General features: G+C 36.9%; 4 protein-coding genes and 1 pseudogene across 6 annotated transcripts; 1 reads left to right on the top strand and 4 right to left on the bottom strand.

Moving 5' to 3' along the window:
- The first annotated feature begins 1 nt into the window (after position 1).
- On the top strand, positions 2–2,045 carry AT1G27700 (Syntaxin/t-SNARE family protein). The gene is made up of 5 exons (NM_102535.3): positions 2–228; positions 425–539; positions 616–1,104; positions 1,199–1,385; positions 1,485–2,045. Exons 1-5 carry the CDS (start codon positions 152–154, stop codon positions 1,508–1,510), a joined length of 894 nt encoding a protein of 297 aa, NP_564292.1. The 5' UTR covers positions 2–151; the 3' UTR covers positions 1,511–2,045.
- AT1G27695 (glycine-rich protein) lies at positions 1,700–2,880 on the bottom strand. 2 transcript variants are annotated; one of them, NM_148489.3, is made up of 5 exons: positions 2,782–2,880; positions 2,651–2,696; positions 2,531–2,575; positions 2,171–2,203; positions 1,700–2,059 (listed from the first exon to the last, which is right to left on the bottom strand). In NM_148489.3, the coding sequence occupies exons 2-5, from the start codon at positions 2,688–2,690 to the stop codon at positions 1,902–1,904; spliced, it is 276 nt and encodes a 91-aa protein (NP_683330.1). In that variant the 5' UTR covers positions 2,691–2,696; positions 2,782–2,880; the 3' UTR covers positions 1,700–1,901. The 2 variants fall into 2 exon arrangements, with proteins under 2 accessions (NP_683330.1, NP_001031097.1); NM_001036020.2 differs by lacking the exon at positions 2,782–2,880 and having other exon boundaries at positions 1,753–2,059; positions 2,651–2,757.
- A 122-nt stretch (positions 2,881–3,002) lies between these two features.
- Positions 3,003–5,316, bottom strand: AT1G27690 (lipase, putative (DUF620)). Its single transcript, NM_102534.3, has 3 exons — positions 4,822–5,316; positions 4,229–4,579; positions 3,003–4,145 (listed from the first exon to the last, which is right to left on the bottom strand). The coding sequence occupies exons 1-3, from the start codon at positions 5,221–5,223 to the stop codon at positions 3,597–3,599; spliced, it is 1,302 nt and encodes a 433-aa protein (NP_564291.1). The 5' UTR covers positions 5,224–5,316; the 3' UTR covers positions 3,003–3,596.
- A 1,990-nt stretch (positions 5,317–7,306) lies between these two features.
- APL2 (ADPGLC-PPase large subunit) lies at positions 7,307–10,714 on the bottom strand. Its single transcript, NM_102533.5, has 12 exons — positions 10,062–10,714; positions 9,493–9,606; positions 9,243–9,416; positions 9,067–9,159; positions 8,907–8,990; positions 8,780–8,835; positions 8,609–8,702; positions 8,341–8,526; positions 8,165–8,245; positions 7,990–8,076; positions 7,631–7,903; positions 7,307–7,555 (listed from the first exon to the last, which is right to left on the bottom strand). Exons 1-12 carry the CDS (start codon positions 10,272–10,274, stop codon positions 7,454–7,456), a joined length of 1,557 nt encoding a protein of 518 aa, NP_174089.1. The 5' UTR covers positions 10,275–10,714; the 3' UTR covers positions 7,307–7,453.
- Positions 10,715–11,174: 460 nt separating this feature from the next.
- On the bottom strand, positions 11,175–12,878 carry AT1G27671 (annotated as a pseudogene). Its single transcript has 2 exons — positions 12,869–12,878; positions 11,175–11,836 (listed from the first exon to the last, which is right to left on the bottom strand).
- Between the last annotated feature and the right edge of the window lie 55 nt (positions 12,879–12,933).

Here is a 12,933-nt window from a genome sequence, read left to right as displayed (position 1 = left end):
CGTAATTTGGCTAATCGATGAACGAACGTTCCCTCTCTTCTCTGAAATCTTTCTCGATCCATCCATCTTCTCCATTTTCCTCCATTTCTGGGTTTCTTCTCATCTTCCAAGGATTAGGAAATTAGTTTGTTTTTTTTCATCTGCTCAAGTGATGACGACGAGTTTGGATCGGTGGGAGAAAGATCCTTTCTTTCCCGCTGCTGAAGAAGTTCAGGAATCTGCCGACAGGTTTGCGTTTTTCGGATCCTCATCTCCCAATTTTCGTTTTGAATCTGTGATACCATAAACTCTCATTGTTGGTGATGCAATGTCGACGATTCGATTCGTGTTGCTTCGGATTTGGGATTACGATTTCTGATTAATCAAATCAAGTCTTAGATCTGAAATCTCACAATGTGTGTTGTTATCTTCGATTCATGTGTAGGATGGAGTCAGCGTACAGGACATGGCTCAATGGGAAACGAGACTCTTCAAAAGTATGGGACTCTGAGCAGCTTCATAGAGATCTTCACGCAGCTCTTGGAACCACCAAATGGCAGGTTTCTTTCTTTCCTCAGAACTCAGATTCTTAATCTGTAATGTTGATTTATGAAACCTGTAATATTTTTGGTGTAGTTAGATGAATTCCAAAAAGCTGTCAAATCTAGCTATGACAATCGTTTGAGTGATGAAACTAGAGATAGGCATCGTGAGTTTACTTTCGTAATGGAAGCTCAAGTGTCGAAAATCGAGAAATCTCTCAAGGAAGCTGCGCAATCCGATGGGAAAGGAACACCGAGATGGGTTCGTTTGGATGAAGATGATCGTAATGAGCTTGCTCTCTTCTTGACTGGTCCATCTGAATCTGCTAAAGCAAATCCTAATGGACATAGAAGGACTGCAAGTGCTGCTGAATTCAGTGCTTGGAACATTGCGGTTTCTGATGATGGTTTAGTGAAGAAATCTTGTGATGAGCCAGTGGTTCGACCTCCGAGGAAAGTACCTAGCTTCTCTGGATTCTTGAATTATATGGATCCTGTGTCCAAGCATTGCAATAGAAAGTGGAAGGGTTTAGATCGTCAAGGAGACTCTGATGCTGCTTTATTACCTATCCAAGCTAACCAAGTAAGTTTGATCGATCGATCTCCAACCGCAAGATTTTTGCCTCCTGCTTTGAAAATCTTTGCTAAGAAATGCTTTTTATTTTTTTGTTTCTCAGCAAGATATGAATGGATGTTCAGAGAGGGGCAAGAGTTGTATGGAGTGTGAGGAGGACTGTTATGAAAAGCAGCTTCATGGTTGGTATGGAGCTCTACAGAGGCAACTCCAACGGTCTCAGTATCGAATGCGATATAGTAAATCGGTTCACGCTGCAATTTGGATTATTCTTTTAGTTTTTCTTATTGGTAAGATTTACTGAACTCTGAATCATTTATGTTTAGAACGCAAAGCTTACTGCATCACTTTTGAGTTTTGAGATAAATTGTTTTTTTTTCTGATTGCAGTGGTAGTTGCAGTGCATTCAATGTAGAAGAGAGGTTTGGAATAGCAAGGTTCGAGTTCATTCATCTTCTGTGTAACAGCGAAAGAGACGAATTTGGCAATCCACATTTTTACTGTACAGTAAATTCCAACTGTTTTTGGTTGTTTGTAATATAGAAATGCATTTTTTTGGTTCGATTATTTGAAACGGGTTTCATTGAGCAATCATTGTTTTCTTAGGCACCAATCCTATTAACCATTGTAGAATTATTTGGGACTAAACCCAAGATTGAAGTGGAACCTTCTAAAAATGACAATTCAGAATACAGAAATGCATTTCGTATTGGATTATTTGAAGTAACCGTTTCATTGAGAAATAAGAAAAGGTGTCAGAATTCTTTTACAATCAATCCGAGCAGAGTATTGAAGCACACGACTGCTTAAGTGGAGTTTTTGGACATGTTAGCCACCACCTCCTCCCGTTTATCGGCAGTCTCTAACTCGATGCCTTGAAATGTAAGTCTAGATGAACGATAGTGACTCCCAAACGCAGTCCCGAAACCCCACCCGAGGCCCAAACCCACCCCGCAACCGCCACCTTTGTCAAATACCAGACGCATAAGTTACGTAATTAGAATTTAGGAAAAACCTGCTCGGTGTGTATCTATGCGAGTGTGGGATATTTGAAGTAGAAGTTTGAAATGCTTACCAGCACCAACACCTAAGATGTTCATAGGCATTCCTGCATGAAAGCAACGGAAATCTCCAATTCAGTAGGTTTGCAAAATAGTATGAATCCATCAAAATGTAAGCGCAACTGATACTAGCTATGCGTTTAAGCAACCATTAGCTAGGAAAGAAGAAGCATTTGAGTAAAGATGATATGTAGGAGTTGATAATCTCTATAAGAGACATTAAGCAATATGATCACAAAACTAAACAAGCACAGCAGAGTGCATTGCACATCCCATAGCAACTAGCAAGAGAATTGTTCCAATAGAATTATCTTGTAATTCAGTCCAGATTTTGTTCAAGTAAAAGCAGAAAAAGAGAGAAGTTGAGAACGAACCTCCAAAACCCCATCCAACGCCAAATCCACAACCAACACCGAACCCTATGAATTCCAATAACTAAATTACGATTCCAATCAAAATTAAAAGGAGAAAACAATTGCGAATGGGGGCATTACCAAATCCAACACCGACTCCAGTGAAGTCAGAGAGCACCATAGTGATCTTCACAAGAAAAAAAAAGAAACCAATTTAGGAATCTATAAATTCAAATGAGCAGAAATTGCGAATCTGAATTACCCGATGATACCTTGTTTGTTGTTGGTAATCGGTGAATCTGGTAGATTGCTCTCTCTACCTCCCCCACTTAAAATCGCAAGCCCTGAAAGCAAGAGAAGAAAGGTGAAGACGATTTGTTTTAGAGACGTACCAAATTAATCGAACCGGTTTAACTAATGAACCGGGATTATTTTCAAAATGATTTTATGTAAAAGAATTTGGTCAACAGTGAACCGGCCTAATTCTTTTTCTCAAGGTCAACAACAGTCAACAGTAAAATAAAACGATCTAGTGAGCAAATGGATCAATCCATATGCAAAAATGCTCATGTCCCATTGAAATCCAACTCACAAATAGGATTTGGATGGTTGAGACAGACAAACAGATAAGTACTTATGGCCATTTTTTGGAGTAAACTAATGAGCAACGGTTTGAAATAGACAGTAGGAGGAGAAATAACATTTACTAGTTTGTGCTACAAAAGAAACTACACTCACACTATGAATTTATTGATATACAATACAAGGAAGATCGTATTCATCAGTTCCAATTGGTATGGATGACCAAGTAATATTTCTTTATACTATATGCTATTAGGTGAAATAGATGGGAGCTTCTATCATAGTATATGAAACAATATTATAAACTAAAAATTGGACTGACCTTACTAAGACTACACATTCCTAACATTATGCGGCAAAAAGAACGAACTTCTCCTGCTGTCTATTTACAACTTCAACGAAACTTCCTACAAGAATTTTAGCTTCGACAATAGCAAAAGTAAAATAACCGGTCTAGGGTTTGTTTTTGAATGAGTTATACACATTGATCTCCTGCTTCTTCACATCAACCATTTTTATGGCCGTGCAATGTCCTAATTTTGGGGCCTTGAGATAAGTCTTCAACGTGGGAATCAAATCTGAGTTCTGAAGGTGGAATGAAGCAATCTATAGACAAGCCAGGGACATTGAACGAGATTTCATCGATGACCCATGCTTCTTGCATTGTGGTCTTAGTGTTATGTCCTGATGACATATCTCCAAACCTTAAAAGCGTAGCCACGGATCTACCAGAGTGAGCTATCATGATACCTTCGACAGGTTTGTAGTCTTCTAGGTATGAGTTGATGGTCGTCTCCCAGTAAACCGCTTCGCCTCCATTGTTTTGGATTCGGGTTAGCTGGGAGTCTTCTAAGTGAACAAGCAGACCGGTTTTTTGGCTGAAGTAACCGAACAACGTATGTCTTATGGTCTCTGATGCCCCTTCGCTTCTAGCTTTGAGTGTTGCCGGGTCTGCACATAGCTTGAGAATGAAACAGTCTTCTCCATCGATCTTTTTTTCTCCTATGCACCTTGCATTTGCAAACATATACGCTGTGGTCCTCGGGTCAAGTCCCTGAAAGTTGACAACAGTAACAATTCAGTTATGCAAGCAAAGAAAAGTGTATGAGAAGGCTTCCTTGGGACAAGAGGCCTAACCTGCAGAGCACGTCGTAATGGTCTAACCGGTCCTTTTGCAGCATGAGGTCCAAGCCATGGTGTGTGTCTCCACACAAGCTTCCCGTCACAACCTGCAAGAACCTTGCTCCCACCAAGAACAAGCTCCATGTACCACATATCAGGATTCATATGCCACAACACAAATCCTCCAGACTCAACAGCTTTTGACGAATTATTCTTGCTCTTTGAACCTTTTGAGCCTGTCTCAAACTCTGAAGCCATCGTCCTGATTCTTCCCATAACATATCCATTTTGCACAGAACTATGAAGCTTTTGACCTCCTGATGCAGCCGTATACTGCTGAAGTATGTACTGAGCAGAGGAAGTCTCCTGAAAATTCAAGTATTAGTAAGAGTCATTAGACTTTACCCTCAACACATTAAAGCAGAGATAAAACTTGATAAATCTCAATTAATTGCGCAGTCTTTCTCCGTAATTAGTAGGCAACTAAAAGAAGATTCAGCTAAATTCAAGCTAGATTATGGCACAGAAGAGCTTAATTCAACATGATTAACTCCAAATCCCCAACACTGTCCTAATTTTGAGGAGACAACAGTGAATTAAGAGCTCACCATAGGTGTATTCTTGATACTGAGGTGTGGAAGGAGATCCAGAGCGCTAACGTGCACAGGACCTAAAGGTGCGCCAAGAACACCGAGGAGAAGCCTCAGATCCGTTCGTTTGAAATCCGAAGAGGACGATACTGACGGCGGAGCCACCGGAAGCTGACATTTCATCCAATTGTACCAACGTCTCTCGAACCTAGAGTAATCACCACTGCTTCCGGAGTCTTCAGCGTCTGGATCAGGACCTTCTATAACCGGAGCAAGCATCTCAGACATGTGCCGGTCCGGTTGTGTGACGTAACGGCCTTTCCGGCGACGGATGATGATCGGAGAGACGCTTCTGACTGGACTCTTGGATCGTGGTCGCCGGGAATTAGACTTGGAGAACAAGCCGTGCTTCTTATCCATAGTCGGAAGAAGAAGAAGGAAGTGTTGTTAGTAGTGTGAGAGAGAAGACGCAGGTTTGGTGATTAGAGAAAAAAGAGAGAAATGTTTGCGTCGAAGGGAAGGTTGCAAAATATAAATGTCGAATTTAATTCGTTAATTCGCTTTTTTAACCATTTCTTTTGGAATTTAATTATTCTTTTCTTATTTTGGCTATTATTTAGGGTTATACACATTTTTTTTCTCGACATCGTTGAAATTATGAATCACTGCTTCTCGAATAAAAACTTTTAAAAGTCTCATTATTACAGGCAAATGGGATTCGGGATAAGATTTAATTATGAAAATTGGTATAAGAATTTTTTTGTTATTTTTTTCTATTGAAATGGTTTTACATTCCATTTATAAGACATAAAACATTCATATTTGTCTTCTTTCTCTCAAGTCTTTTTTTTGGGCTAACTCGTTCCACATTGGATAAGAAGAAAACTTGTTACAGTTTGTGACCACAACAACGAGTTAAAAGGAGTTGCTTAATATGTTTTGATTTTTTCATAAAAGTTGATAATATGTTAATCATTATATATATATATATATATAATACTTTATTTCAAAAGCAGCATAAATTAGTGAGCAATTAGCCTTAAGGAACACGAAAGGCATGCTCTTAGAGATGGAAATTAATTAAAGTCAAAACAAAGCAATTGAGTGTTATATTACTATTTTAACAAAAAAAAAAAGGTGTTATATTACTAAAAGCAATATACAATATAGACGAGTAGGGTGTGCATGAGCATGAGCATAAGTCACAAAAGGTCAACATAACACAAAATTATTAAAAATAGTCTTCCTTTTCTGGAGTTTTCAATTTGATTCATGGGACCAAATTAGAATGGATATATATTTATATGGTTGCTTCTTACTCATTTTCATCTTTAACCTCAAATAACCATTTTCCATGGTACTTCTAAACTCTCAAGTGCGCCTTTGTGTGTTCAAACAGAAAAATAATTATGGACGACAAAAGAAAAAAAAATAACTTTTCTTATGTTTTTTTTTTTTTTTTTGTCGTCCATATTTAGTTCATATAATTGTTTTCTTAGTTTTGTTTTACCAGTCTAAAATACCTTATATCTAGTTTTAAATACCTTATATATAAGTGTTTGACAAAAAGTAAACAAATAATCATTTATAAGATTTTTTTTTTCTACAATCACACACGATTTTGATATCAAGTTATTATAGCTCAGGTTCATTCTTACTTACCAATAACCCTATTGAGCGGACGATCATTACAGCGGACGATCATTACTTACCAAAAACTTGTGTTGTGATTTTGTGCTATTATCTTCACTATGATATGATGATAAAATATTCTCTCATATATCGTCAACGTGAGGCGGGAAGTAACGGTGCCATGAGGCCGAGAGAATATAAAATGAATAAAATTAAAAAAGCAGTCGGTGTATGTAATTATAACTGGTGATGATAAATATTGAGCATGCGAGTTTGGTCCAGTGATAATGACAACTTTTCTGCCAACAATCTTTGGGAGGCCCAAACACACAAATACTAAAATTAAAACCAAAAACAGTCTTATGGACTATATACTTAACTCAAAGGATACTTAATGTGAGAAACCTTCTCTGAAAGTTTACGTTTCATGCATACTTGTATATTTGGGTTTTTGTTTTAACTCAAGAATCAAGATTCAAAATTAAGAAAACTAGGGATGTCCCATATACAGTTGCAGACATAAAAAGTTAGGAGACTTTTTCAGGACTGTTGGCCTTGGATTAATTTGACACTAATTGAGTTGGTGAGGTAGCTTCTAGTGGTCCTTACCTTCTCTAAAGATCAGACCATTTAGTCTTCAGAACCTATTCTCTCATTCTCACTGCAATAAGAGACAAGAGTTTTATGACTCTTTTTATAGTCCCATAAAACTCGAATGAAATATCTATAATTTGTAAAGTGTATATATGGATGGGAGTCTCAAGTCTTGTGTTGTGACTTGTGATCGTGAGAGTGAAGAATTTTACACATGCTTTTTTCTCGTCTGTTTGTGATTGGTTTCTCTCTGTGTTTTACGTAATCATTAAGATTTACCAAGATTAACGATCACGTTTAAAGTTGCTAAAACTGTCATTCGTTTGTGCCTCTTGTTTTATTAAATTATTAATCGAACGTAACTAGTCTCGTTACAAAATCACAAGAAGCCACATACACTGCTCCTAAAGAGAGGTTTAAAAGCTTAAATATGCAGACCATCTCTAATGGTGGCGTTCTTCAGCACAACGGTGATGCCTGATCTTATGTGAAACCCTTCCTCTGGTCTATCGCCTTCTTCCACGCCCTGCCACAACCCAACACAACAAAAAATCAGACAACCATTTCTTCAAAATAACCAAAAAGATCTTTGAAAACATACATCTGCATTCGCTATGACCACGTTCTTCCCGATCTTGGCGTTCTTGTCAATGATACAGTTCTTGATTTTTGTGTTCTGGCCAACCCCTACCGGAACTTTCCCTTCCGCCAAAAGAGACGCGATCTCAGCTTCCGTTTGGTAGAAATCAGCTCCCATCATCATTGTATCCTGAAGCTCTACTCCAGACTCGAGACGTGATCGTATGCCAACGATTGAGTGCTGCACACTGCATTCTCTCAAGAAGCATCCATGTGAAACTATGGAATCAAGTATCTGCAATTCCATAATACACTTTACAACATGAGGATCGATGAATCATTAGCTGAAACAACGGGATAATCGAATTCAAGATATTGTACCCTGCATTTATCAACTTTGGTAGGTGGCAAGAATCTTGGAGAAGTGAAGAAGGGTGTTTTTTGATCGTAGAATTGGAATTTAGGAGGCTGCCAAAACAGAAACAAATAGCATGATTAGGTTTCACTGAGTCACCACCCTGCACTGGAGATGAAACAATAAAGAGTCGGTGAAAACCTGTTCCGTGAGGGCTAAATTGGCATCAAAGAATGATCCTATGGTTCCAATATCCTCCCAATAGTCATTGAACAAAAATGCCTATGTAGCAGCAAGTTAATAAATAAAGGTCAGAGGAAACACAAATATTGATTGATGATGTGATATGCTAAACAAAAAATGAAGAAAAACCAGACCTGAACATTATGCTCCCCTACGGCCAACGGGATAATTTCAGAACCAAAGTCATTGGATGTAGGATAACTTGACCTTAGAAGCTTTAGCAAAACCTCTTTTCTAAATACGTAAACACCCATCGATGCAATGTATGGGGACTCCGCAGCTTCTTTCGGTGGTAAACCAAGAATGGAAGTGTCAACTTGCTGAAAACGCAAAAAACATTTAAGTTCTCGTAATATTGCAAGCAAGAAACTGAACGTTTTGACAAACAAAATAAATCATTACCATTGCCTTTAAGTCATCTCCCTTTGGTTTTTCCGAGAATTGAATGATTTTACCAGACTGGTCAATTTTAAGCAGCCCAAAGTCCGAAGCACGGCTGTGAATAAGGAAAAACTCAAATAAGTTCATCGAATAAACAAGGCAAGAAACAATGTTAATGATCCTCAGACACACCTCTCATCCATGGGAAGACAAGAAACTGTGATATCAGCATTGGACTCAATGTGCTTCTGCAAAGACGAGAAATGAAACAAAGTTTACATGAAGCTCAGTGTGGACAAATAAGAAAAATAAAACTAACCTGCACAAAGTTCATGTAATCCATCCGATAGAGATGATCCCCAGACAAGATCAAGACATGTTCCACATTCTTTGTCTTGGCATCCTACAGAAACACCGCCATATCATGTTTCCAACAATGTACAAGAACACTTACTAAGAGATGAAAGACAAAAGAAGACCTCAAAGACCCATATAAACTGCCTAACAGCATCAGCAGTTCCCTGAAACCATTTCTTTCCTGCATCTCCGGAAGTTTGGGTTGCAGCAAGGACCTAATCATCTCCAGAGGAGAAACTTTAGTAGCAAATAAAAACACAGGAAGATAAATCTAATCTATGGCAGGTAATGGTATCACCTCAACAAACCCATCACCAAAATTGACTCCATTGCCAAAGTTGTAAGTACGAGACAAGTGGCGATTGAGAGAAAATGAGTTGAACTGAGTTAAGATGAAGATCTTTCTAATACCACTGTTGATGCAATTGCTCATCGGTATATCTATCAGCCTGTAACACCCTCCAATTGGCACCTACGATTATTAACAAGTTTAAAACCTCATTGACAATGAATCATAAGAAACAATGGACAAACAAAACAATCCTCACCGCAGGTTTAGCTCTCTTGCTTGTAAGAGGGAACAAGCGAGTCCCAGCACCACCACCTAGTATGATAGACGCTACATTCTTAGGGTCTGCATTTTGAGTTCTCAACAGAGGTTCCTGAAAAATGATTCTTTATATCAGAATAGGACTTGGAAGAAATAAAGCTACCAAGGGACTTAATTTAAGAAAAGAAGCTTCAATTCACTAAACCAGAAAATTTTGATTGATGACAGACTCTCCTGCCCAACCAAACCTTAAAAGCCTTATTAGCCAGCCCTCACTAAACTGCTCAACCAACTCACAATCGCTACCATCTGCTAAATTAAGTCCTAGGCTAGTTATAGTAGACCTAAAGCTAAACTTTGAGCAGTTGCAACATCTTACCACCATAAGAAGTCATTTTCAACACAGTCCAAATCAAATTCCCACCAAACATGGACACACAGAATTGATGCTAGGCAGACTCAAATGCACAAGTAGAACTAATAAACCAAGGACTTCAATTCATTTCCAAGGAAACAGAGAATCTTTTTTTTTTTGGTTTGGGAATTGCAAGTGTAAAATATTCTTACATGAGACTCTTGATCAACAAATGGAGTAAGAACGGAGCGAATGAGGTTTGTCTGAATCTTCTTCTGAGGTGCACTCCTAAGTTTCGTTGTCCTCAAATGATTGGGCTTGACAACTTGGGTTCCCCAGAACGCACTAACTCTCTCAGAGACAATTTCGTTGTTGAGACCAAAGGTACACTGATTCAGCTTCATGGCAGGAAAGCAAGACTCCATATTTTTCCAGAACAAGACAGATTCTACAACTTATTAAAAAAATGCAAGGGAAATGAAGTAGAAGAGATAGATCAGATTCTAAAAAGATATCAGCTTTCGAAAAACCCAGATAAAAAAATTGGAACTTTTTCAATAACCCAGATTCGAATTTTGGGTAGTGAAAACGAAACAGTGTTGGAGAGAACAGAGAAGTCGACTAATTTTGTCCACAAGGAAGTTGTGAAATAGTGAGAAATGAGTGTGTGATTGAGTGAGAGAGAGAGCTTTAACTTTTGGCAGTGGAAAGAGAAACGGAACAGAAAGAGAGATCAACAAAACAGAGTTTAATGTGATGATCCTCGTGATCTTCTGACGGGAACACCGCCAACCCTCTGATTGTTTTTCTTCTTTTAAGGGTTTTGAAAACGGCAAAATATCATTCAAGGGTTTTATTGGAATAACCAAATTTGGTTCTTATAAGATATCTTTCATGTGATTTTGGTCCTTACTAATTACTAAATGATTGGAATTACTAATCCGTTACATTTTATGATTAGTAAAAATTATGCAGAATTCTAAGATGATTTTACATTTTTACAAATCAGATCCAAAATGGCAGAAAGAGCAAAACAAACTACAGTATCACTCAATATGGTCCTGATGATATTTTCTTGGAAAGCATAAGTTGAATATTTGTCTATTGTCTTTAGATTTGTGGCATTGGTTAAGTCAATTGTTTTTGGCTAGAAAACAGAAAGAAAAAAGAAAAAACTCTAGTAATAATAGTTTTTCGGATTTCCATTATTGAACATCTTGAGTTCTCTAAATTTTTACTAATCACCAATCTAACTGGTTCACAATATTTTTTAACATCAATTTTCATTAGATACAATAGTATTGCTCATCTATAGTTTCATTAAATTATTTCGTCAGAAAAAGATTATGCGGTTTTAGTTCTCCATTGTAAGGTTCAAGGGCTAAACGGATCATGTTAGTTAATTGGGCACTCCTTGTACAAATCAAAATGCAGTTTAGCTTGGGCTTTTTTATCCTAGTCTGTTGGCCACCATCTCTTAGTAAATGGAAATGCATCACGAATTGTGTATTTCGGTGGCAGTTGATGGATTCTATTATGGATTGGAAGATTGTGGATGTTACCTCTCTTTGTGCTGATTTGTGCTGAAATACATAAATATTTCGAGTCAAAAAACTTAGGTGGGATATCAAACAAGTATCCTGAGATAGTTTTTCAAACGCTTTTAGGTGTGAGAAAGACATTCTCATAGTAGAAAAAAAGTTGCTTTGTGACTAACTCCGGAAGTGATCTATGTGTGATGAGTCATGTCTCTTTTGAAACCCCAAATTTTATCATTGGTAGGCAAACCGGCTCGTCATCAACAACTGACATTGGCTCATATTTCAATTCTAACTTTTTTTCTTAACGTCATATCTAAGCTTTCGATCTTCAGGGTCAGTGTGAAACTCACTAAATTCTCTAACCATCGAAGCAGCACAAAGGAAGTCTGTGAGCTCTGCAATGTCTATATTTTCTCCACATCTCTCCACAGTTAGAGAAGATTCAGCTCCGAGAAACCCATTTTCACCAAACAAATTTACAATTATGGTCGGTCATAACAATATTTATCTATTATCTTAGATTTATGGTATCGGTTTGTCAATTGGTTTTAGCTAGAAAACAGAAAAAAAGAAGTAAACCCAAGTAAATCTATTTTTTGGCAAAAATATTTTATTTGGGGGAAATGAATTTTTTGGAAAAAAAAATTTGACAAGAAAAAGTTTTTTGGGAAAATTTTTTGGTAGATTTTTTTTTTGTCGGATTTGTTTTACGAGAAACTTATTTTCGAAATATTTTTGACGGAAAAAATTATTATTTCATTTTGTTAATCTAAAATATTTTCAAATATGAGTAAAACAGTCATTAAAATAAAAGAATGTATAAAAAGAATGAACTGCATAAACAAATAGAATTAAAAAGGAGTTTCTAACAATTTCTTATAAATTAATAAAATGCTATAGCATTAACAATATTAAGTAATAGATGTTTTAATATAGTGTTTCCATACATTTGACTTTTCTAAATTTTACTAATTACCAATCTAATTGGCTCACAATACTTTTTTCACATCAACTTTCATTGGAACTAATTAAAAAAACTCACCCAATTGAGCCCGTCTAGCATACCAAATTAAATTAATACTAACACTAATTAGACAAATGTGAGAAAAATAATATCATCAAATGCATATAAATTAACGAGTAAGAATTAGAATTCTTCTCCCAGTGTCAAGAAGAGATGGAGATCGTCATCCAAAGAACCCACAAATTGTCTGAATTAATTTCTCCATATATAATAAATAATTTTTTAGAACATAGAATTTTGAATCGGGCCGCATCCCCTGCCTTACTTAAGATGTATTCTCGATTTTGCTTGTTTTCATTTTTCTTGTCAAAGCTTGTTTGCGTCTAGATAATTCCTTTGAAATATATAACATGTAAGAATATGATGAAAAGAGCTAAACTGTAATTAGTACCAAATCTAACTCACAAATCACCTTAGAATCGAAACGAATAACCAAAATCATTCATACCCTTACTTTTTGTCATGATTAGTTTTGCACTCTCCAGTTATCATATAGTGAATCTAGTCACTCATACTCTA

This window comes from Arabidopsis thaliana (assembly GCF_000001735.4).
Source record: "Arabidopsis thaliana chromosome 1 sequence".
NCBI classification, from domain to species: Eukaryota; Viridiplantae; Streptophyta; class Magnoliopsida; order Brassicales; family Brassicaceae; genus Arabidopsis; species Arabidopsis thaliana.
This window is presented reverse-complemented; position numbering and strand designations above follow the sequence as displayed.